We start from the raw sequence: 26,137 nt of genomic DNA on the forward strand, positions 1-26,137 counted from the left end.
AAGAAGCAGCCGCTATCAGCGTCTCACGCTGTGCGTCGGCGTTGATGCTTTGTGAAGCGGCGTATCTTCCTTTCTGATCTCTGCCGTTTAGGAAGCAGGAAAAAAAAAAAAAAGACAAAACAGACGTCGTGATGTTTGTCTTCTTTTTTTCCCCCTCCAGCCTCAGGATGGCAACAGTGCCCCACCCACCTCCACCGACCGACCAGCCGTTGCTCTCACACCGATGAGCCTGGCAGACAGGATGATGTATATTTGGACCTTTCACAATAGCGTGGGTGCCGGGTGTGAAAATGCCACAGCACCAGGCTTATTTTATCAAAAAATAAATAAAAATAAATCCATGTTATTTAAAGTTCGGTGTCTTCTAACAACAATCGGTGAATTAAAACTATAACTAGTCAGCCACGCGGCTCTGGATCGCCGCCCTTTGTGACATCACCAAGGGAGACGCCGCTGCCTCGCTGCAGCTAGGTGTTGGTTCCTCCTCTTGAGGCCGCCTCCTTTCATACAAATACAAGGAAAGTCCAACAAGGAGTCACAGTGACGCTGCAACCAGGCGTTTTAGAGCGAGGCTGCAAACACCGGGCTAAATGTGCTGGTTTCCAGACATCTAAAGAGTTTACTTCGGGTGAGCGGTTGATGGATGTTTGAGTCAATCTGAGGACCTCAAGATGTGTTTGATTAATGGATGTTGCAATGAATTTTTAGAGCGAGGCTGCAAACACCGGGCTAAATGTGCTGGTTTCCGAGCATCTAAAGAGTTTACTTCGGGTGAGCGGTGGATGGATGTTTGAGTCAACCTAAGGACATGAAGATGTGTTTGATTAATGGATGTTGCACTGAATTTCTGCTTTTCTGCTGCTGGAGCCTCCGGCAGCCTCACGTCGCCGCCTTAATTCCCAGTCACTTCTTAGCTTCGTGTCGTTCTGAGAGCAAAAGGAGGAACAAGGCTTGGGAATCTGAAACCGATCCAATCTGCCGCCGCCGTGTCCTCGCCAGCTGAGCGCAGTGACTTAATTACAACAGCAACAACGGTGTAAACTGAGAAAAAAAACCGCTCTGCCGAGCCGAGTGAAGTCGTGCCCGCGCCGCTATCTTTCTGCGCGGCTCCAATTACTGCGGTGCAGTCTCAGAGGGAGGCCGGCCGGCCGGCCCGGCGAGTCGGCGGCACTGCGCACGACCTGCGGCAGATGCGACGGAACAGATACAACGGAGGCAGAGACACGTCCAGCTGTTTCAAAGACTAGAGGAAGTCTGTTGTTGTCTTGCGACGGCACACTCCAGATATTGCACAACGCGCGCACACACACATATTTTTCAGAGACTAAGTGAGCTAAATCCCCTGCTGCCATCCCCATCCTACCAAAAAAAAAAAAACAAACAAAAGGAGATGAAGCGAAGAGTTGAGGAAGACAAACACGACAAAAGTTTAACTCCGCCCGTCACTGTCACTCACATCTGAGGCTGCTTCCGTCCTCTAATCTACCCTGAAATTCCACTGATTCTGTCCTGATGAGCCCTGACGCATCTTCCACGCAGTCTGCGTGTGCACGGGAGCCGAGCGTTTAGTTTTCTCCGTGCACGAAACTTCATAACGATGCTGCCAGCTCCTTAAAGATGAGTCGCACGCTTCGAAAACACAAACCCGACGCTGACGTGCAAAACACACAGGACTTGGTAAATGCCCTCTTATTCAAGCTAACCTGCTCAGCTGTGTGTGTGTGTGTGTGTGTGTGTGTGTGTGTGTGTGTGTGTGTGTGTGTGTGTGTGTGTGTGTGTGTGTGTGTGTGGCGTGGGCGTGCGCATGTTAACACTCCTGCGTCAGCACGCCAGTGGAAACTGCACTACATGATGCCGAGGGGCCGTTATTGTTTTGCAATCCTCTTATGCTTTAAGGCTGTCGATGTGGCCATCAGTACTCCGTCCGTCCGTGTGTGTGTGTGTGTGTGTGTGTGTGTGCCTGTGCGCGACAGAGACTTTTTGCCTGCCATGCCACCGCCTCTAACACACCTATTGTGTTTCACCTGAGTGGTCGGGTGAAGGCAGAGGAAGTGGTGGTGGTGGGCGGAGGGGTCGATGAGGCGGAACCTCCTGTTCCGTGTTTCCCATAGGATCGATGAAGCGGCGCAACGAAGCCGGCAAGACCACTTCCCGCTCGCAGCGCTCAGCCGCGCCGACTCGACTCGTGTTCGCGGTGACGCTGCAAAAGCTCGCGGCCGCAGACCGTGAAAACCCCGCAGGCCTACAAGGGCTTGCAGTGCCCGGAATTCTGCACAGTGCTCAGAATGTTGATGTGAGAGACTGGAGATTCTGAGGGGGAGCAGGGGGGAATGTGAATTTTTGGGAAGTTTTAGTTTGAAAGCAGCAGGCAGACAACAACGAGGAAGATCTCGTGCTGAACACGGACGGGAATGAAAAAAAATAAGCTTTATCTTTTTTTTTATATTTGAATTTTTCCACGTGAAAGTGGACTTCTGCAAAGTTTTCCTCGGACTGGGGACGGAAACTTAGCAAGGCCATTTTAAGAGAGGCAGGACAAACACTTGTCCAACACTTGCAAACTGTATTTTAGCTCACACTTTCTAAAACAAATGGAGCGAACGGTATACGAGTCTTTCAGTATTAAAAGTGAACTCTGCATGACTCAGGACCTTTGAGCCGCAGCCGCGCTCAAGAAACGTTGTAAGCAAACCCGCAAAGCATGGAGAAGTCGGGCAGCGCGTGACTTCCTTCCTGCTGGACTCCTCCTCGGCCTCTCAGCCTGAGATCTCCCGCCTGAATTTACCTCGAAGAAAAAAAAAAAAGGGTCACAGACGTTCACCGCGCCACCAGAATGTCAGGACTGTGTTCCGTGCGTGCGCTGAGGGATCCCCAGTGAACTCCACGACACTCTCGCCGGGCGACTTCCTGTGAGCCTGTCTGCCAGCCAGGATGATGAGATCCTCCTCCTCCTCCTCCTCCTCCTCCTGCTGCTCTGCATTCCGTGACCTCTGAAATCCGCAACACACTCCACAGCCCCATCCAACTGCACCTTCTTTAAGGACACCACGTTTGGAACACTCTCTTCCTCTTCCTCTCTCCCTGCTTTACATCCTGTTCCTGTCTGGAATACATTTGCACCTGTGTTCTCCTTATCGCCGCTTTGTCTCCCCCTCGCATCGCCCTCCATGCGCCGCAGCCGCCGCCCGTCTGCAGAGCGCACCCCGTCACTCTCTTGTCACTCCAGCTACAAGGTTGTCACTCTTGATATATCTGCGTCCTCCCGCCCCAACCCATCCCTTCCGCTCCCCCGCCCTTACTTTTCAGACAGATACTGACAGATGCAGAGAGAGCTATGAGCTGCCTCAGTGCTGGAGAAGTGAACCTGGCCAATCTGACTCTGTCAGGCTCCAGCTCCCCTCCAGGCCGATCTATCTGGGAGCGGATGTCCCTCGGTAGCGGCTTTTATGACCTTGCTGCGCATCACACACACACACACAAACACACACAGTAGACGGAGAAATTCCCCCCTCTCGCTCGGCAAAAGGCGAAGATAATCAACCTGACGGACCAGATGGAACCTTTCCCCAAATCTGGCCGATTAAATAACTCGTATCCAAAAGGAGGCCGCGGAGAAGCGTAGCAACACCGGGAATGTCAGCGGACGAACACTTCTGTCACTCAAATCCGAGAGGGCCAATTCTTTTTTTGTTTTTTTTTTGTTTTATTGCTGGTTGAGAGGCGAAGCTGCAGCTCGAGGCTTCCCGGCAGCGTTTCCTGACTTTAGCAAGCTGTGATGTGTGCAGCATTGTTGAACTGAAATCCGTCTGGACTGCAGTGGAGCCATGTTTCCGACAACTAAAATCTTCAGTGATGTTTTCACGGTGTGAAAATGTCCTGATAAAACCGCCGCTGTCCACGGAAATCTCCTTGGCTGCAGTCGCTTCTTCTCACAGCGCTGCTTTCTAAACATCTCCCTGCTTTCGTGGCAACAGTGTGGAAACAAAATGCTTCCACAATGTCAACACAGGCGGAAACACTTTAGATTGGAGCTTGTCAACACGGACGTGCAGGACTGTTGAACTGAAATCCGTCGACGCTGTCGTGAATGCATTTTTTTTTTTACCAACAACTAAAGTCTTCAGTGATGTTTTCACTGTGTGGAAAAAATATCATCTTGTCCTGGAGCGTGTCAATACGGATGTGCAGCTTTGTTTGCAAGGGTTACCAAACAACAATGATGCGTGTTGTTTTCCCACATCCAAACGAGACGGATGCTTGCGGAGCATTCGGCTGGATTTTGGAGGGACAGATTGATTCTGTAGTATCTTTGTTTTTCTCTCTCTTGGTCATCACTACATGGATTTGAAATGTTTTTGTCTCACCCACCATTCTGCTGCGCCGTCCTCATTATGGTTTTTTCACACTACACCCACTGCGCGCTGTCTCAGAATTCACTTTTGTTGCCGAAGTTTGGCCTGTGCAGCACAGACGCGTTCTGCTCCGGGGATGATTAATACAGACATTTCAGCCCAAGTGCTTCAACTCGCATGAAGGCAAAAAATAGGAAGAAAAGCAAAAAAAAAACCCCAAAAAACAGGCCTAACAACAAAGTTGTATCCTCAAGCAACCTTTTATCTGACAAATATGGCGCTCGTGACACACTTAATTTCCATTATGTTGCTCTTTTCTCTTCAAAGAGACTCTCACGCACGTTAGAGCGCACACACATACTGCACGACTGCACTCGTAGCCAAGCCTACATCCGTCTCATGGTAAATGCATGGAATGTAACCGTTCCATATCAAACTGCCCGCAGTCTGGTGGTGGAGAGGATTTCTTTCATGCGAGCTGTGGGTGCAATTTTTCAAAAAAAATCTGAGACGAAAATAACCAAGGGTCACTGTGCAATATTCATGTATTATCAACCAAAAAAAATAGGGAACAAAAATGCTGAGCGTCCATTGTGCTCCCTCAATCTTATCAGTTTATGGGGGATGTGCAGCAGAAAACGGCAATCGCTTTTCAATTTTCAGTTTTGTCTTCCTTTGTTATCTTCTGCTGACCCACGACTCGGCCGACTTGGACTGAAAATTGTGTGTCTAAAGCAGAACCGGCGTCGGGTTGCCAGACCAGACTTGTGCAGAGCCTGGTGCAGGAGAGGTGGATTTGTTTCCTTTTTTTTGTTTGTTTGTCGTTTGTTTTTCATGTGGAATGCACACTGTCAGGCAAAGACGGCGCCAGCTTTTGCACGCTGTGACCTCACACACACACAAACACACGCAACGCCTCGAGGTAGGACACGTCGGTTCGGTCGAAAACACAAACAATAGAAAGGGGTCCAACTTTTCTTTTCTGCTTTTCTGTTATGTGACGGCATGAAAATATGACACTATGAGGGTTGATCATTAAATTATGGAGGGAGAAGTGCTGTGTGTTTATCTGCCGTAGTGCAGCATATTGCATTTATGCTACATGCTATTGCACATGCGATATTGCTATTGTGTATGTGCAATGTGTGATATGGTATCGCCTCATGACGAAAAGCTTCTGCACATTAGATTCAAGACACTGCGACTCGATTCTGGTGACATCATGATATCGAGGGTGGAATTCCTGCCATGTAATTGTCTGATTAATTAGTTGTGTTATCAAGCCATTGAACAGTGTGCTTAACAAAGTGGCTGGTAAGCGTTTATCTTAATTACGGTATTAGTATTATAGTATTATAACTGGGCGGGGCACAGAGGATGACAGACACACAGGCCGGTGGGAACTGTAATTCCCACATCATTCAATTTTTTTTTTCAACTGTAGCTGACAGAAAAAAATTGGTATCAACAAATGGCATTTAAAAAACAAACAAACCCCCCATCATATCGCTATATGAGATAGAGCCATTTCTACGAAAGAGGATTAGGAACACATGGAGAGAAAAAAATAGGAGGGAGAATTGAATTTAAGATTAACTTCGAGTTTTAAGTTTTTGTGAATAAAGTCAACATTTCGTGAAAAAAAGTCGACGTTAAAAAGGACAGAATTTCGTGAATAAAGTCGAAGCAAAGTGGACATTTTGCGAATAAAGTGTACGGTGGACTAACCCAGTTATCCACAGTTAAAAGTGAACGCTGAAACTGGCAAAAAACGGAAATGCTCCACTAGACTTGCACGCAGAGCCTTTTGACTTTATTCTAAACATTTTGACTTCCTTCACGTTGACATTAATTGCAAAATTTCAATTCAATTCTCGAAATTTCGTCTTTAATCCAGAAATTTCAACCTTATTCTCGAATTGTAAACTTGAAAAAAAAAAAAAAAAAAAAGTCTATCTTATCCTATCCTAATCCTCTTCCGTACATTTCTCACTAGTAACGAACTGATGAGTGCATTTCTACGTCCATCCGTGGCTGCTGTCGTACTCACTTGTTCTGGTGCTTGGAGCCCTGAAGATGTGCGTGGTACTGCTCGATGGAGTTGAGGACCACACTGCAGACACTGCAGGAGTAACTACTCCGCAAACCTAAAAAAAGAATAATACAAAAAAAAAAAAAAAAAAAAAAAATCACATTTTACTCTGGTTTCAGCAAGGTCGAAATCTTGAATTCTAATGAGTGATCAGCGGCAGCGTTGCCAACAATGAATTCCTTATTTGGAATTCTGCAGTAGTGGGTAATTTCCCTCATTAGGGTGCATCCGGAAAAGGTTTGATTAGGCTGATCATTAGCAGAAAGCCAGTTACTTTTACATTCTGGTGCCTGTGTGTGTGTGTGTAGGGTTTAAAACTTGAGCAGAGTGCAGAGAACTAGGACACTGGGGGTAAGAAAAGAACAGCGCGGTGAGTTGCGAACGTGAGCCGCGTGCGCACGCAGGACGCGCACGCACGCATTGTGGCGCTGAATGCGTGCTCGAGACACAGATGTGAACTAATTAGAGGGTTTGCAGGTGGTCGAGATGAACGCCCAAAAATAGATGGATGGGGTTTCGGGGATAGTAGCAGAGCTCGGCGGCGGAGGAGGAAGAGGTGGTGGTGGAGGAGGAGGAGGAGGAGGAGGAGGAGGAGGAGGAGGAGGAGGGCTGGGGAGACGGAGCGAGAGGAAGCGGGGATTTTTTTTTTTTCGAGGAGGGGGCTGAAAAAAAAAAAAGGCGTGCATGGAAATGTGAAGGAGGCGAGAGGGGAAGGAGTTGTCGCACTGCTGCCGCGCAGCGAGAATCCGGGCTGAGGTGGTGTAAGATCTCGGCAGAAAACATGACATGTGCATCCGCCTCAAAAAAACAGCCTCTTACGCACGGCGTGAAGGCGGCAGCGCTGGTTTTTAACGTCATCCCGCCTTTGCAAGGAGACGCTCCTCTGGCTCAGAGATAAGAAACATCATCAGGCTGGCACTGCTGTGTGTGTGTGTGTGTGTGTGTGTGTGTGTGTGTGTGTGTGTGTGTGTGTGTGTGTGTGTGCGTGTGTGCGTGTGCGCGCATGTTGTTGTGCGAACAAATGTTGTTTTCCCACAAAAGAGTTTTCGCAACCTTGACAACGGCAGCAGAATCGCTCAGGGTTCAACTCTGCAATCTTGCTCATCCGTCCTTCCGCCATCCACAAAAGTGGACCGACCCGGCAACGGATGGAGGGTTTCCCACTGCGTTCACTGGTTCTATTTTATTTAGGAAGCGCTTCCCCGTCTGGCGTCCCTGGCCTGTTGGGTGTCGTTGGGGCCTGGTTGACGTTGCCCTTTACTTCCAGTTCCACCGCTGTCATTAATGTCCTCAAGATTTACGACTCGTCCGTCGCGTCCCGCCGCCCTTTGACCTTCTCCGCCGCTAATTGGCGGCGCGCCGGGGTAAATGAAGTTCTAATACAGTCAGGAGCGGAGGCGGGTCATTTATTATTTTTTATTAAATCGCATCATGTGGCACATCTCCTCCCTCTTGTCACTCACGGACGGCTTTTTACCCCCGCCTTCTGTTTTAATAAGAGGTTCTGTGGGGACAAACAGCCGCGGTTGGATCCGTCGACCGTGGCGCCTCCGACGTTGACGTTATTTTTTTCGCACCCGGACGGAAAGAGCAGAGAAGGGGAGCACGTCGTCTCCTCTGCCAAACCTCCATTACCTCCGTTCTCTCTTAATGAAAGGGCCATTAATTGGAGAGGAGATAATGTGGAAAAGAAAGGAGTGATGAGTCTCTGCGCCTGCTTCCCGTTCGCTGCTCTGTAATTCTACACTGCCAGGAGGATTACACAGACACAGAGGGCTTTTCCTGTATATGTGATTAAGTGTGGTTTAAGCGCGTGCGCGCACACGCACACACAAGCGCACGCACACACGCATACACTCCTTTTAGCCTGATTGATGCCACCTTCTTACTGCCTGATGGAGTTGTGGCGATACACAGCACGCTGCTGTGTGTGTGTGTGTGTGTGTGTGTGTGTGTGTGTGTGTGTGTGTGTGTGTGTGTGTGTGTGTGTGTGTGTGTGTGTGTGTGTCCTTGCCCGAAAAATAAATAGATGAACGATGAACATGCAGACACACACACACACACACACACTGGGACGCGCTTAATAAAACAGCTCCTGGCACACGAAAACGCGGCGCCCTAATCCATGTTAATTACATGCAGTGAAAAAATGGCATCTGCAATGCAAGTGACAGCGTGCAGCGCCGGCCTTCGAAGGAGATTTTCTTTCTTTTCTTTTTTTTACAGCATGAGCAATTTTTTATTTTTTTTTGTGTGTGTGTGTGTGTGTGCGCGAGGGTGTTCTAAGCCTTGTTAATTACACACAGAGATATGCCAGGCAGAGGGGCGACGGAGGGGGAGCGCCGAGCCCCGGCGGTGGGCGTGGAGGCTGCTTTTTTTTTTTTTGGCTGTTGTTTAATTCAGAGGCTTTTTGGCATCGCGGACGCCATCGCGCCGGCGCTGAGTGGCGTCGCGCGGCCCGTGTTGCGGAAATGTGCTCTTTGAAAGGGGGAATGAATTTGACATGGTCGAGCGCCGGGAAAAACAAAACGTGTACAGTAAGCGCTGCGTTTTTTGTTTTTTTTTCACTTGGCCGCGGCGCAAACCAGGCTAATGAGCCGCTTAGGCTCATTCCACGTGTACGAGAGTGTTTAGGGGGAAAAAAAAGTTTTCCAGCCTCTTGCTACTCCAGCTAAAAAACTAAACAAAACAAACTCCATATGCACGAAATTCTGTATCTTTAAACAATCTTGTTCACACGCGAGCACGTAAGCACACCAGCAAGAAAAATGTGCTAATATTTTTCTTTTAGCTTGTTTGCTACTATCTGCTGAAAAGCAAATGTGCTATTTTCAGAAAAGCAAAAGCACTGTTTGCAGAGAAGTAGTATAAAAGTAGTATTTGCAAAAGAGGCTTCTCCACAACAACTGACTTATTTCCCTTATAGCAAGTTACACAGAATAGAAGTAAAGGCCAGAGGCAGCGTGGTCAGCACTGCTGCCTGAGGGTTTTGGGGTTTGATTCCCGAGGGGCCTTTCTGTGTGAGGGTTCCATGTTCTAGCCGTGTCTATATTCTCTCCACGTAGTCCGGCTTCACACCACGGTCCACAGACACGTGCACGTTCGTCTGACTGGCAAAACTGAATTGTCTGTAGGTTTGTTTATTTTATTTTATTTTTTTACAGTAAATAGGGAGGTGTATGGCCAAATCGCACTGAGAGGTCACCACTGGAAACGAGCCAAACTGTGTAAGGGTAATGTGGCAGAATTTTTTTCCATGTTCCACCTCCATCCTAGGGGATGGCTGCAGTTGGGAATCTGGGTGAAGTATTCATCTACAATTTTATTCACTCGGGAGCTGCGATAATGGCTCACAGCTACCCTCAGCCTTTGTGCGGTGGCAGACACATTGGTTTTCCATGTCCTTTCCAAGATTAGAAGGAAAGGGGATTCAAAAAAAAAAAAAAAAAAAAGAGCCCGCTGAGATGCAATCAACACGGCAGCCTGCCGCAACCGTTTGTGGTGATAAATTCCCAAGGAATTTTTTGTCAGAGTCGGGCAAGTCGCATGGAATCCGAGTGGAATTTCACAGAGGGAACTTTGAAAAGGGACTTAAAGGGATACTCACCAATTTTGACGGTAATTGGAAGGACCATCTGTTTAAGGGAAGGAATTATCCACCACAAGCAAAAAAAAAAACCCTCCCTATTCGAATGTGATAAAATGGCCGCGCTGCTTTCCATATTTCAGCCCAACTCATTAGTCAGAGTTGTTTGTTCTCTGCTTCGGCTTTGAAGTTCGTCGAGGTAATTTATATATATATATAAAAAAAACTATATTGATTTATATTCAGACTTTGTATTGTGTGAGAACAAATTAAATACTGCTGAACCAGTTGAACCAAACTGCTTGAAAAATCAAACTTTTAGAGAGTCATTACACTTGCACTATTTTGTCTTTGTAAGCCGTGAGGGCATAAACATGTTAAACATGGTGACTTTTCATCGTGATTTCTGAGGTTAAGATGGTCCCAGTGCAGCTACTCCGTCAAACATACAGAGGCAGTTCATTCGGTTGACTTTGATGCAGCGCGCTTGTTGTGGTGCTGGACTCATTTCAACGTGGGCAGTATCCTCCCAGATTATGTCCAGCTGTTTTTTAAGCACCTGTCCTCCCACTGCTACTTTAAAAAGAAAATTTTGAATCGCAAACAGATGGTAACATTTTGTAACACACAAAAAAAAACAAACAAACCATCGCAGAACTAGCTAGCACTCCAACTAGCTAGTTAGCTAGCTAGTCAGTGGATTCTGTTGCTAGCTAGGACGCTGATGCTCCTGCTCCGTCACTGATTTCGCTAAGGCCGATTTTATTTTTTTTTAGCACCCTCTATTTCTTTATACGATATTAGATATTCGGACGTCCTCTATATCTATCACTGTGTGCACATGCAGCGTATACTCGGGCAAACGAAAAAGCCCAATGACGTGCAAGAGTGCACGCGGGTCTCCCCGGGCACGAGGTCAGCCGTGTCTCCAAACTTTGAGGTGGTCATCAATTACACACAATTTCCTCTGCCTTGGCACTTCACCTCTCTCTTGGTCCCGCTCACACAGAAACGCACACCCACACCTCCTTAGACACACACACACACACACACACACACAGACACACACACACACTGAGGGAGCTAGACGCTTATCTCACCGCCACTAATTCTCTCCTGCGTCTCACGGGAGAGGAGACAGTGCGCCGGCTCTGTCTTGAGGGGCCGCTGCCCTCACTGTGATTTATGTAAAGTCACAGCTGAGTCAGACGGGCCCCATCCCTCGTCAGTGGCCGCCCCCACTGCAACTCCCCCTGTCCACCTCTGTAATCCATCTCCACAGGGTTTTGTCTGGCACCTCGGCACAGGAGGGAGTGGGGGGGGATAACGACACCACCCTCCACATCTCCCCCCCCCTCCCCCCACACACACACACACACCCCCATGGCTCTACGCAATTACAAACTAGAGAAACGCGAGGGTAGGAAACTGTGCGGGCACAAATGTCATGGGGATTTTGCGCTACGCTTCCCGTCTCGAGTGTGAAAATGCGATGGGAAGAGGAAAACAAAATACACATACACACACACACGCACATGCGAGCGCAACATTTTTTCTAAGTTAAAAATAACTGTCTCCGGTGAACCCAGCCAGATTGCGAGGCAAGACGTATTTTCCTATTCGCGCTTTCAGCCGCACCTCGTGCAGCTAATGAGGATGACGGATGAGGCGTGACCAGGATTCGGATCCCCCCGGAGGTTCCGCCCACCAAAAGTGCGCGCGAGCGAGCGAGCGCCTCCTGCGTAAACAGGGGACGCAGGACCAGGGGCAGCGTCGGGGGGGAAGGGAAAGCCGGGGGGGGGGTGAGAAAGATTAAAATGGAATGAAAAGTGTGCGTCCACAAGTGGGAACGTGACGAGGCGGCGATTGATGCGCTCTTTATCACCCCCCCCCCCGACTCTTTGTTCTTGCTCAGTTTGCGGCGCTCGTCGGCCCCTCGGCCTCAACAGAGATTCACGCCTGTGACTTCACACCCCAAAGTGGTGATAAAAGCCAATCGCATGTGAGAATCTTGCACCAGCGGAGACGTGTCTGACTGAAGAGCAAAAAAAAAAAAAAAGGGGGCTGTGACAAAGTGATGGAAAAACTGTTAAATACGCGGGTTCAGGCGCTGGTGACGGAAAACGAAGAAAAATACTTTTTTTTTTTTTTTTTTCGCTTGCTTGAGTTTATGTGAGTCAATCACCGAAGAGAATCGGGCTTTTGAGTCATTCGAGTCACGGAGTCGGTCACCCAGAGGGCGTGGAAATCCATATGCGCGCACAAGCTCCGCCCACTCCCAGTCCCCACTGATTCACCCTGCCAAAGCCGCAGATATGAGACGGGGAAAATGATCCTTTTCATCGCGGGGAAAAAGGGTGAGAGATCAACCGTTCTCAAAAGGGAACTGGTTATTCATCTCCCGCTCTCAACCGGGTGACTCGTGCGTTCACAGCTCAGCCCGTCGGCAGGCAGAGAAAGAGGAAGCAGAAACGAGAAACGGGAGCTGCTTCTTTGGCCACACAAATAATACAGCCATTAAGTTGATGTATAGTTATTGCAAGCTAACGCTAACAGGGCCAGTCAATAATGGAGATAAAAGAGCAGAGGAACCCAGGAGTCACTAAACCACTTTTGACATTTGAACGATTCGTTCCTGATTCGCTCATCATGGCCAAGAAATTGAGCTTTTATTTTGTGTCGTTCACCTCTGCAGCAGCACGGGTTCCTATTCTATGCGTCCCTGTTACTGATGTGCACTCTGTGGGGACGTGCTGAGATTTGGAGACTTAAAGTTGACCCAAAAGGAGGCACAGCTGAGGTTGTGGGCTGTGGGTCGCGCAGTGTGTGTCTGCAGAGCGATATCCAACATGACACCTCGTAAAGCCTCTGAGCCAGTGTCGGCGGCAACGTGACTCATGCTTTTAATATGATTGGCTTCTTGGGATGATGGTTTGTGTCACGGCACCTGGAGCGCAAAAAAGTGAAAAAAAAAAAAAAAAAAAAAGGAGGCATGGAGTCGGCGTGTGATGTGTGTGTGTATGTGTGTGTATGTGCGCGAGCGTGTGCGAGTATAGTAATGCTGCAGTGGGATTATGTTGGAGCTCTGTGGCAGACTAGTGGTCCAGGTGGGACAAAAAGCACTTCCCATTCTATTAACATTAGATTTTTGTTTGAACTGTACGTGTCGAGATGAGAGGAGCAGACAAACGCATCCGAAGCCTGGCACAAACACATCAAATTATTTATATATATATGTATATGTATATATATATATATATATATATATATATATATATATATATATATATATATATATATATATATATATATATATATATAGGTATATTGTAGCTTTTAACCAATTAGAAAAAATGGGGGAAATCTCACAAGCAGAATCTGTTCACTGACAACCAGACAAGTCTCTTGAAATAGCCCTCAATCTCCGCAAGGTTAAACACCACTTTAGAGTAAAAAAACCAAACCAAAAAAACCCCCAAAAAGCTGGTTCTGATGAATCGAAACGCGTTTGAAAGTCTTCCTGCAGGACGTGAGAACAAACAGAGTGACCATGAAGGGAGACTGTAATGTCAAGTACAACCGTGAAGGACGTCGGACCGACACCCAGGCCGCGCTGGGTGTTCTGTGCGTGGCTCTCCCTTTAAAGCGCGCTGCTAATTGTATCTGCCGCTATCTGGTGTGGCTTACCTCAGTGTGATATCTGTGAAATGTGCACCAGATTAAAAGACCCGCAGCGATCTCGAATGTGATACCCCCCCGCCCCCCACCCCCCCTCTTATCGTATTTCCCGGAACAAGGTCCCTCGCACTCCTTCGTGCCTGTCACCGGGTCAGTGGCTCGTTCCTGCATTGAACTCAGCTTCATGAAGTAATCACGGAAATCAGCCATGATGTGCTGAACATACTATGGGATGGCTTTGATGGTTGTTGCCTTGAACGTCTCATTGAATGTAATTTTACAGAATGATTATCAAGTGTGCAATACTCGGCCATCCTTACAGAATTGGAATGTTTTAAAATTGCTCATTTCAATTTTCAAATGTAAAGCTGCGTATTGTAATCGCACTTGGTTGTGCGTGCTAAACTATGAAATAGTCAACAAAGCGTCATTGTTCTGCCCTGCAGGCCTTTGATTTTTGGCGCCCTCTTGGTATTTTGGGGGTATTGCACATTCTTCTGTGCAGGAAGTGGGGGGGAGGAGGAGGAGGAGGGGATAAAGCACCTGCAGCCCTCAGGCCTCAGTTTGTTCCAGCCACACACGGTTGCAGAAAGTTTGTCCGCCGCTGTTCTGTTGTTTGTGCCTCGGAAAGCGTCGTCTGTAGGTTTGCATACCATTCCTGATCTGATCCTGACTGTTTAAGAGTCCTCGTTTTGAAATGTATTACTTGTAGCGTTGATCTCGATCACGCTGACTCTTCTGATGTTGAACATTTGGTGTTCATGCTGCGTTTTGGTGCCGTTGGGATGCATTTAGAGAGGATATGATTTGTCGTGTTGTTTACCGGCGTTTGATGGTTTAATCCTTTCATTGATGATAAGAAGTTGTGATTTAAATGCATCAATAACGACGCCCGTGCACTTGAATGCTTGCGCTTTATGTGGTTTATTGTGGAGATTATATTGTATTATGTCATTGCAGTTTCACTGCATGCTCACATCTTCGCGCAACTACAGCCTGCATGAAAGGAGCTTCAACGCTACGACTTTGGAAATTTGTCGGCCCATACTCGTAGATGAGCGCGCGTGAGCCCAAACTTGTGAACGGCGGTGTGTTTTTCTTCCGCGCTGCTCGCTGGTGTCAGTGCCCAGTGGGGAGGCTGACCTGTGCTCTCCGTGGCGTCCAGGCTGCCCGCCAGCTGCTCCAGGAGTCGCGCCCGGGCGGCGTTCCTGCGGTGCTTCTTGCCCTCGTAGTGCTGCTGCGCCATCAGCGGGTTGTTGAACCAGGCGCCGCACAGGCAGCAGTACTTTCCCGCCTCCCTGCCGCCGTTGCCGCTCACCACCGCCGCCGGCCAGGGCATGTTGGGGTTGGGAGGGGGGCACGCGCTGGGGTCCGTCGGAACCGGGGTGGATGGGGAGCAATCTGAGGCGGGTTTGCAGGGGGTGGCGGGGGGGGGGGAAGAGAGAATATGGGATTATATTCACAACCATTCAGATGCAAATGAACGCTGCGCGCGTGTGCGCGGCATGCAGGCGATCGCGTTAAAACCTCGCGGTGAGGAGCTGCTTCTTCTCCTCCTTCCGGCCCGCTCGCGTTATCTGAACGCGGCGCCGTTGGGCTCGGCGGTGCCGGCTCTGCAGGGAGGATTCACATGCTAATTCTCAGATTGTCTGCACAATGAGCTACCACCGAATGTGATTTCACCCCCTGAAAAATCCATCACCTCCCTCCCGCGAGGCCGCACCGCCGGGTTTCAGCCTCCCCATCCGTCTGCCTTCAGTGCGAGCGCAGCACAACATGTTTATTGCACATTATGCAGCTGTGACGCAGAAAAAAAACTGAAACAGAAGAGAAGGAGTTCATGTCCAGGTTTGTCTCTCTTAACTTTTGGCACTGGGAGATTGTGTACTTCTGTTCTACGGGATGGTGTGATTTGTGAGTCTGGATGGTATAAATAAATGAAAACTTAATTAAAAATTGAATAAGTGACAGTTTCTGTGGTCTGGAATGCTTCCCGTCGCTTCAAACTGATGGTAAGATGTTACAAACCCAGACATCCAGACTGTCGGTCACAAAACCAGATCAGATCCATGCTCTGGACTACTGTAGATACATGGTAGACATCTCTTCAAAGATGGTGCCACTCTGTATGTAAATATATATATTTATATATATATGAGGATATTTGAAACAAAACCACAAATATCTGTTTTAGCGACTTCGTCTCGCTAAAAAACACGCATTATCCATTCTGCTTCATGCCAGCAGGGCCTTTCATTAAAACTGCATGAAGCCCTTTTAAGAAACATGAGCATCCTCATTTTGTTTTTAAAGGGGTAATCTCATTAAACACGTCCCATTTAGGTGCAAATATATGTTCGAATGACACAGTGTGTCTTTCAAAGCCCTAGACTGGATTGGACACGGCGAGCCGTGAACTGTGGCTCAAATCTCCGCCTCCCTCTAAAATAATCCCCGTCCTCACCCGGCTGCTTCTTTCCTTCTTTTTTTTTCTCCCCCACCCCTGAACTCATCTTCCCTTCCCTGCTCATCCATTTGTTCTCTCCCTGTTTTCTGCAAGAGAATAGAAAAAAAAAAACAAAAAAAAAACATGGCAGACTTCCAGGTGACCTGCTACGCGTGACATGACACCGGTTACCATGGCGATTGCCCATTAATAGCCTGCGAGCGGCGACTTGATGACGACCGCACATGCTCCCCGTGGCTGTGCGAGCTTTGGCCCCGCAGCACCAAAAACAGAACGCGGGAAAAAATAAAAAATAAAATAAAAAAATCAACGCCTCCTTAAAATAACAAAGGTGTGAAGGTTTGCGTTACGCCGATGAGGCTCAGAATAAAACTGTTATGTGTATGAGCCCTGTTGAGTAAAACTACAGTAGAGATAAAAAAAAAAATTAAAAAAGTCTACAGTGCCCAAACGGCTCTTGAGGGGGAGGAGGCGTCGCTCGGCCGCCAACTCGTGAGAGCGAAGCCTTGAAAGCCAGATGGCGTCCCGGCGGCGTCCCGGCGAGCCTTTGCCGAGCGTGACTGAACGCCCGTTGCCGCTCTCAAACCCCCCCCCCCCAACCTCTACGACTGCCGAGGACATGGAGCCGTTCGGTCGCACCTGCTGAATCGCCTGCGGCACCTGTGAGCCGCTCGCAAAACGACTCCGGGCTTCTGCCGCTCACATGGTTACTGTATCTATGGCTGAGTCTCTGCTCGTCTCACAGGCCCCTCCCACTCACTTTCGCCGGTGCGGTGTTTGCGTTCGCCGCGCCGTCGTCCTTGCCTTGACAAAATAAAAACAAACAAGACGAAACAAAACAAAACAAAACAAAACAAAAAAATCCTGCAGCAGCTTCAACTCTCAACTGTTTGGTGCTTCCCCTGCTTTTAGTCAAAAAGGCAGGGCTGTGATATAATATCTGGTGCAGTCATCTTGTGTGCGTGCGCGTGCCCGTGCGCGCGCATGCAACTGCTGGGGAACAACCGGTTCTGAGCATCAACGCACACACTCGCACTCACACTCACACACACGCACAGATCTTCAGATGCGATTTCCTTCTTTGTCCCTTGTTTCCCCCCAAATATTTTTCTCCTCATGACTGTGATCTCAGCACACTGGAACAGAGGTGCTTTTTTTTTTTTCTCCCACTGACTAGGAAGCATAAAGAGGGTGTGGTTGACACAGTGTGTGTGTGTGTGTGTGTGTGTGTGTGTGTGTGTGTGTGTGTGTGTGTGTGTGTGTGTGTGTGTGTGTGTGTGTGTGTGTGTGTGTGTTGCAAAAGGCAGAGGAAGCTCCTGCTTCATGCCCTTCAAAGGCGCGTTTGGCGCTCGCGCGTCCCTCCGCCGATCCCCGCGCGCACGTCGCCGGCGTATTGATGCGGTGGCACGTGCCACGCGCCAGCCTGTCAGCTCGGATGTGCGTCTGGCGCCGAGCGCTCATCTCAGAGCGACGGTGAAGGCTATACTTTTGACTCTAATCTCTCCTGAAACCTCCTCCTCCTCCTCCTCCTCTTCCTCCTGCCCTTCCTCTCCCAGGTCACTCTTCCCACTCCTGCTGCCGTCCAACTTCCCTCCTCCGGGTCCCGCGCTGTCACAAAAAAACGCCGGGAGCCACGCGTCGGAGTGACACTTTTTTTTTTTTTTCCCCAAAGTAGGCCAAAGTTTGGCAACAGCCACCCGCCCCCCCCCGGGGGGGGGGGGGGGGGGGGGTGTTGGTGGTGGTGATGGGGGGTGGGGGCTCGATTATAACACTCCATTTTGTAGTGATTGTGTGTTTATGGCTCTTTGAATTTCCACTTTGAATCCAATTTGAATCACATTATGTAAAGCTCCCCCGGAGACGCCGCGCCAAGCGCTGACACTTGGAAGAATGCTCCCCTTAAACAATCATGAGGGGGAATCAATTTTGCAGCTCCGTCCTGTTTGAAGTGCCTATTAATTGTGGCTCACATTAAAATTAAAGACTGTTTGCTTCACCTTCAAAGTTTCCCGGAGCTCGTCCGCCCTCCCCGCCGCCTCCCATCCGAGACGCAACCGACAGACGCCGAACCGAACGTTTTCCCTAATCCATTGCGGATGATATACATGTACAACGCGCTTTGAACTTAAAAATAGAATCCAGTTCAGAGGATTTCTGGCAAAACGTGGGCGCGCGCGCGCGCGAGCAGAGGTGAGCCTCGTCGTCTCGGGGCTCTCCGCTGGTTGAGGGGGGTTGATCGCCGCGTCAGATTCTACCAGGAAAGACTGATAGACGGGATTTGTTGAGCTTTCGCTTTCAAGTCTGACCTGAACACTGACAAAGACTTTCTCGGCTCAAAGGCTTATCGCCATCCTCTATTCTCTTTATCTATGGGAAAAAAAAAAAAAAGTCTAAACTTTGAAGGCGGCCGAGTTTAATGGTGGATCGGCGGCTGCCGGGGTGAAGTGAGGGCCGCTGGGGAGGTGGGGGGAGGAGGTACCTGCGTTGGTCGGGCTGGTCATGGCTGCGGGGATGCTGGGCGTTTCCCCCAGGACCAGGCGCACTCTCTTGGCGTGGGTCTTGCCCTGGTAGTGGGACTGGGCCACGATGGCCGAGGTGAAAAACATGTTGCACAGGGTGCAGCACTTGTTCCTGTCCACCTCCGTCTCGGCGCAGTCCTGCAGCGGGGGAGGGAGGGTTGGGGAGGGGGGTTGGAAGAAAGGGGAAGAGGAGGGCAGGTCGAGCGCAGAGGGAGCGGTGTGGGAGGGGAGCAGAAGAGGAGTGAGGTGAAAAGAGAAGTCAGAGGCAGAGGTGAAGGTGAGAAAAACCTGAGTGGCGGTGACAGGCAGAGAGTGCGCACTCTGAAAGGGCGATGAGCCGTGTTCCTAATCGCAAGATCTGATGGAACGCACACGCTCCGGTGCAGTCGGCTATACGCCTCGGCGACGTGCACTTTGCAGGTGATAACAGCATTTTCGCGACCGCCGGCCTCTTTTCTTGACGAAGAATAACGGGGGGGAAAAAATCCCACGCGCACCAAGGTGATAAGAAATGTCGTGCTCGACAAAACTGGGAAGATTCTTGCTAGCTTAGTGGATATTAGCGACGGCCGTGATGCTAGCAGTGATGCTAACGCCATCTCCGCTACGTAAATATGTCACTCACTGATAGAGCATAAAGCTGTGGCTAGGAAGAAGTTAGCTAGCCTAGTGGGTAGTAATCCCGTTGATTGCTGCACCCTGAATTTATGGTGCAGTTTAAGAACATAGTTGACCCACATGTTCACGTGTTCTTCCCATGTGAACGCATTTGCACACTCGCGCACTCAAAATATTAAGTATTTAATACAGCAGTCCGTGATTTGGAACACACCATAAATCTGTTTTTTCCCTCTCCTATTTCTCTTTGTCAAACACACCCGCTTACACAGGCGTGCACACTCACATGCATGCACACGCGCGCGCGTACACACACACACACACACACACACACACACACACACACACACACTGAGGCATTCACACATGAGAAAAGAAATGGCTGATCAAATATTCATCTGTCTCTGTGGGCTGTGGCTGCGGCTTGGCCCCTGCACTGCTGCTGGTTCATTCTAATGATGAGGGGGAGTTTCTCCCCGTGGGAGAGAAGGAACACAAACAAGAAAGACCAACAGTCTGACTGATGCGCACGCACACACGCACGCACACACACACACACACACACACACACGAGTCAAGTCTTCATCTCTCGAGCCTTTTCTTTGTGTCCATCAGCATGCCGAGGGGAAGCAGCTGGTGTAATATTTTTTTCCTCCGGTCAGTCTGTAGTTCAGCTTGCGATACATCACTTTGGAACTTTGCGTTTGGTTGATTGTGTGACTTGTCAGTGTAACATTAGCACAGAATCACTGCGAAACTTGTTCATGTCGTGCCTTTTTGCAAGGATTGTGCAGTGAATGGCCATGCAGCACCAGGATCATCACAATATAAACAGGATTATTCAGCGGTATCTGATTGAGATATTTCCATGGCGACTGCTGGGGAGGTTGGGGGGAGGCCATTCGCTGCCCTGACAGCCTGCTATGAGACGTTTATGAGAGGGTTTTAAAAATTGTTCTTTTGAGTGTCGTCTCATGCTCTATATTATAATCCACACACCGAGCTTCCAGAAATAAATGTCAATATGTTGTGACTTAATTTGCTCATTTGTATTCTAGTCTCCAAACACATTCTCTTCTAATCATTGCCTTTCTGTATATTCCTGGTGGCTGTGGACGTTCATTTACATTACATCTTGCGAGACATGAGATGTAATGAACTCCTCAGTCAGTGCAGCGTTTCAGTGACTTTTCGAAATGTCACAACGGAAAAAAAAGAAACATTTTTACATTAGTTAAGCCAAGAAAGAGCAACATCATTAACAACAGCAGGGCATCTGACTCAGCTAATGTTCCAACATATGTCAGTGTTTGTTTTTTTTTTTTTTCAGTAACACTTTAATTGTCCACACTAATGCATTGTTTTGTGCACTGGTGTTCATTCTCCCCCCCACAAAAAAAAAATGCATGCAAGTGACAATGGTGCAGACCTCCCTGCAGGACAGTAACAAGATGGAAAACAACAAACAATAGCTAAAAAAAAAAAAAACAAAACCCTCAGGATATATGAATATTTCAAGGCAATCGCAACATTTCATCAGTTTTTGTTTTTCTACCTATGGCACGAATTGAAACCTTTTGTCTTCGCTCCCTTTCTTATCGCACAATCTCTCTGCCTCTCTGGAGTGCGGGTGTCAATTTGAGTTAGGCCAGGGAAAGCTCCAAGTCAGCACCGTGGAGTGCAATAATCTGAAAATGTCTGGCAACACTGTAGCTGTGCGCCCGTGCATGCGTGTGTATGTGTGTCCCATGTCATTACCAGTTAGCATCATGGGCTACGGATGTGAGCGCTGAGGACACCTTTTCCTTCCGGGCCCATCCCCCCCCTCCCTCTCTCTCCCCCTCTCTCTCTCCCACTGCCCTGACCCAAAATCCCTTTGAGAGCCACTTTCAATGACTTCTGTATGTCATATGTACTTAAATATGCATGCACACTGGCATAAACCCACACCAGGCCCCTTCTCCTCCACCAATCCTTCTATCCCTCTCCCACTTGACCCCACCCACCCTCTGACTTGGTACAAATTCCTCTTTCAGCGAGTCGACCAATTGTCTTTTCCGATATAAAATATCAACCTGTCATTCCTTGACCTCCACTCCTCGCCTCGCCCGCCTCGTTCTCCTCCTAATAGGATTATGACCTTATTCCTTCCAAACTCATGTTGAACCTTGATAAGGGCAAATCAATGTGACGCTGATTACGAGGGGCTGTGGGTAGGAGGCCGGCAGAAGCCTCACCTGACGTAAAACACCCCCTACTGGCCACTTTATTAGGTACACCTTGCAAGCACCACAGATCTACTCAAGTGGTTGCCGTGTGCAGATGTACGCACGCTCCGCTTCAAGGTTGGTTCGCCTTTGTATGGTCTGCAACCAGTCTGACCTCTGACCCTTGACCTCAACAACATTATCCCCCAGACAACTTCCGCTCGCTGGATATTTCCTCTGTTTGGTAGTGCTCTCTGTGAGGATTGTCTGTGGAGATCTAAGTAGATCATCGGATCGTGAATCACCAAAGAGACCAACAGTCGCCCTTGGTGTCACTCCAGTCTGCCGCCTACCACACTCTGCCGTCCACGTCTGCATGCCCACATCCAGTGAGTGTGTCTTTCCCAAAGCGAGCTCAACATACAGGAGGTCTTCAGGGATTCTGCCATCTTCCATACGGCACACATGACCCAGCCAGCAAAGACCTCTGAAGTAGCAGCCTTAGCAGACTCCGTTCCTCCCGACTGCAGACGAAGGGTTGAAATCCAGTTTTTGCAGCGTCATACTGTGAGCGTTCTAAACTTCTCTCCTTTGTGAACAACAACCTTTTGGGAAGAAAAATACTTCTCTTTTCCTGGGTTAGAGCGACTGGAGCGACCGTAAACTAGGCAAAACATCGGCATTTTTCTCAGCAACCTCCCCTCCATCTGAGCCGTGTGACGCCGCCTGAAAACAACCTACTGGACGTTTTACTCGATGACGGGGCACCAGTGAGGTTACTGGAGATGTCGGGGGGGGGGCAGACGACTCAAAACGCTGACAGATGTTGCAAGGGGCAGGGATTCAGTAACCATGTGGGAAATTCATATTTATATAAATAAAAAAAAGAAGAAAAAGTTGTGTGTGTGGGTGAGCGACATCTGAATAGCTCTCGGCTCATTACGACTGTCACTCTTGCGAGCCTCTCCAAACAATAAACAGCCTGTGTGCGTCACTGTGCAGAGCTCCATCACCCCCCCCCCCTCTCCCCCCGCTTCCTCCAGCTCCCCCCTCCCTCCCAGCCCACTGTGAGAGCTGACAACCTTTGCATTTATCTCTCTTTCCCCCGCCATCTCCGCCTGTGTTCCCCCTCTTTGTAATTTCTGTCCGACGCCGTCTCTACCTGTCGCACGTCTGCCGAGAACTGATTTGCATGCGACCTAATTGCCGCTGTTGCTTGTGTGCCGCCGCCGCCGCCGCTATGGCCTCAGTCCTGCTGCCGCCGCTGCTGATGCTGCTGAAGCCCAGCTGCATCGCGAGACCATCTTGTGTTTGGGTGGCTCCGTCCCGCTCCTACAACCTAACAATAGACTCCTAATTAGATGTGTTAATCTTCCTCCCCTTCTGTTTTGCTTTCTCCGGGCTCCTTCTTCACTTTCCTGCTCCCGCTCTGCGTCGAGGCGCTGCGGGAAACATTGCTAAATATACACACGGAGCCTGAGCAGGAGGGGCGGCTGGGTGAGCGATGTGGGGGAACAGACGCTCTCGTTTGGAGTTTGAAGAAGCGCTGAAAGTGTAAATTAAGAGGAGCGGTGAAGCAAATAAGGCGCTGGGTAAGAATAAAAGGAAGGTGGGGGGGCGGGCGGGTTGTAGGTAAAACATTTAGTTTCCTGGTGCAGTTTGAGGCAGTAAACGGCAGATATGAGGGAGGAAAAGGATGGGTTGGAGAACAAGAACGGGGGTTAAAAAAGATAACACCCTCCCCCTCCTACTCTTCCTCTTTCATCTGGGAGCACCTTTACGACCTACTTTCTCAGTGTTTGCTCTGTGACGAACACTTTCACCTCCGCACAATCCTCAAGGCGCCGGCATGCACCGGGTGGAAACTTGGCATTTTGATTCACTCTGTTCAAAATCCTCTTTTCTGCAGCTCCCACCGGACCGCAACATGTCAGTCTGCGCGAGCGAGGGGGTTGGGCGGTGGGGCGGGGGCGAGGGGGGGAAGAGAAATGAGAAAATAACCGTGTAAGGCATCTCCTCTGATGGGAAGTTCAGAAAAAAAAAAAGCCAAAGAGGCAACATTCATCCCGCGCTGAGCGCTGCGAATGTCATCTGCCGAGAGCTGCGCCGTGTTTTATCAGTTTTCCGCCGCTGTCAGATAATCAATGTCGCGCAAAGATGCGCGATAATGCAGCGAACGGCGTGCCGGGCTGTGGCGCCGCATGGGCCCCGACATTACAGAGCAGATGACGGCCACGTGTGTGTGTTAGTGTGTGTGTGTGTGTGTGTTTGTGTGTGTTCATTGTCCTAGATGAAGCCAAAGGCGGGAGAGGCTGAGTCACGTCTTCGCCACTCACGAGCAGACAGATGGAGACTCAGGTGTGCGTTCGTCTGCAGTCAGTAGGTGCGAGCGTGTCATGCGAACACATGGGCCCACTTGGAAATTTCACAAGAATTTCACGAGTGAGTGGGGCTTACAGTATGTCACCTTTCCAGATGGCATTGCGTAATGTGACGCCGGTCGAGGCGAAAGACAAAAAAGAGAGAGAGAGAGAAAAAGCACAATCAGACTTCTAGAACCTTCGGCGGCGAAAGGGATCGATTCACCCGCCTGGACTAACTGAGGCTTGCTGACATTTTGAAGAAATATCTCACATTCGGTTCGAGGAGGCATCCAGTTTTTCTGTTTGTGAAATGAAATGCTTAAAATAAAGGCATGGAGAGACGTTTTAGATGCATTAAGTCGAGGAGGATATGAGAGCTGAGGACTCTTCTAGAGGGACTTTGTTGGACCAAAAGACAAGGCAATAGAGACCTGGGAGAGGCGTCAGTGGCCTTTTGTGACATCACAAAGGGCTGCTTCGCGGAACGGCACTCTCTGTCAGGGAACGCTGACTCGCTCAGTCCTACTGTGGGATGTGCGAAACTATTCCACGGTGCTGCAGATGACTGCCATTAATCTGCTGCTGTCAGTGATGGTCAGACGGCCACTGTCCTGCCTCTGCTAACTGGAGACTTATCCCCCCTCCCCACACACACACACACACACACACACACACACACACACACACACACACATTTGTATTTATTTTTTGCCACCAGCTGTGTCCTAAAAGTGTAAATGCATATGTGGTCTGTGCTATTTGGGAATGAGACACGCTGGGGAGGGAAAAAAAAACACCTATAGTGCGCCTCTTCACAGCGGTCTAGCACATTTACATTTACGCACGCCTGCACACACACACACACACACACACACACACACACACACACACACGGCATACGTCTGAACCAAGCAACAACTCACTGTGGATGCAAATGCAAGCAACACATTCGCGGCGGAGCAGGTCCAGGAGTTACGCAGACCCAATTATTCCAGAGACCCGCAGCGCATGCAGACATGCAAACAGTCAGCAGACTGCCCAGAAATTAGGAAAGTCCATCATTTACTTCTTCGCCGCAGTGAAGCCAAGGGGCAAAAAAAAAAACATCTAGACATCTCCAGACATCTAGACTTTCTTTGGGTAATTATGTGATGGTGCTCCGCTGCAAACCGAACCCGCACCCTCTGAAGATCTGAAAACGGGTATTTATACGCAGCCTTTTAAATGTGAACCAGCCAGCATAACATTGGACTGAATCCCAGACCCCAGATTTGAGGGGGGGGTAAAGAAAACTAATTAAATGAATTAATTTTTCATATTTAAATTAGAGAGCAAGCGCAAATATAGATTTAAAACGGGAGTCATAATGGTACACAGAGAACACAGAGAGACGCAGACGGTTGAGAAACGTACTGGGTTGTCGGGCCTCAGCCGCTTGGACGGCGGTCCTCCATCTTCGGGGTGCAGCATGTAGAAGAGGCGCACCTTGTTGGCGTGCTTCTTACTCTGAAAGACAGGAAGAAGAAGAAGAAGACAGAGACGCTGAGTTAGGGGGGAAACGACCAGTGGTGTCGTGCAGGTTGCACAAAGCATAACGTGTAGACCCTCTTCTCAGTCCCCTCTGATACTCATCATACAGCAGTGTCTGCAAGCCAAGTGATCTGATTTTCTTTCATAGGATAGTGAGGGCGATATCCGCCCTTCGCTGCATCTAATTGGCTATTACCCGTTGCATTTATTGGTTAGACTGTACTTGGATTGATTAAATTTAGGCATGAAGAAGACTGATGAGCCAATCAGAGGCAGAGTAGGGCTGGTGATGCCTGGGAAAGGTTAGGCTTGAAAAGAAACTACTGGCAAGGTGAGAGGGTAAGTGTCCAATCTTCAGGTGTGGATGGATCAAGAAAGATGTAATAGTCATAACTGTCTTTCATTAGTCTGTGGGGCAGTAATGTGTCAGTAATTACATCATTTCAACATCCAAGCAGGTGAAGCAGCAGAAATGTGACAATGTGCAAATACTAAAGTCCCATTTTTGGGGAAACTGAACAGTCTTACATGTCACTATTAATAGAACACGGCGATTATCCTTTGCTGATTGGGCCACTTAAAAAAAAAAAAAGGGCATAAAATCAGAGTATGTCTACAACCCCCCCCACTAGAAACGACTCATGCCTCTCTCTGTCTCTCCACCTTGACAGCTCCTTCCAGGAACTTATTTTGGTTTTTGGCTGATGACGCTGCCAGACATTTTG

At 49.0% G+C, this 26,137-nt stretch overlaps 1 protein-coding gene across 1 annotated transcript in view; it reads right to left on the minus strand.

Annotated features, from left to right (window-relative positions):
• Positions 1 to 26,137, minus strand: part of LOC142883566 (zinc finger matrin-type protein 4) — a 48,391-nt gene that overhangs the window by 5,861 nt on the left and 16,393 nt on the right. Inside the window, exons 3-6 of the mRNA XM_076018553.1 lie at positions 25,296 to 25,388; positions 18,655 to 18,832; positions 14,852 to 15,109; positions 6,403 to 6,499 (exon numbers count right to left, since the gene is read on the minus strand). Coding sequence (XP_075874668.1) covers positions 6,403 to 6,499; positions 14,852 to 15,109; positions 18,655 to 18,832; positions 25,296 to 25,388 — 626 coding nt within the window. The remainder of the gene's footprint in view (positions 1 to 6,402; positions 6,500 to 14,851; positions 15,110 to 18,654; positions 18,833 to 25,295; positions 25,389 to 26,137) is intronic.

Source organism: Nelusetta ayraudi, unplaced genomic scaffold (assembly GCF_046127955.1).
Source record: "Nelusetta ayraudi isolate G7.1 ecotype Tasmania unplaced genomic scaffold, CSIRO-AGI_Nayr_v1 ptg000008l, whole genome shotgun sequence".
NCBI classification, from domain to species: Eukaryota; Metazoa; Chordata; class Actinopteri; order Tetraodontiformes; family Monacanthidae; genus Nelusetta; species Nelusetta ayraudi.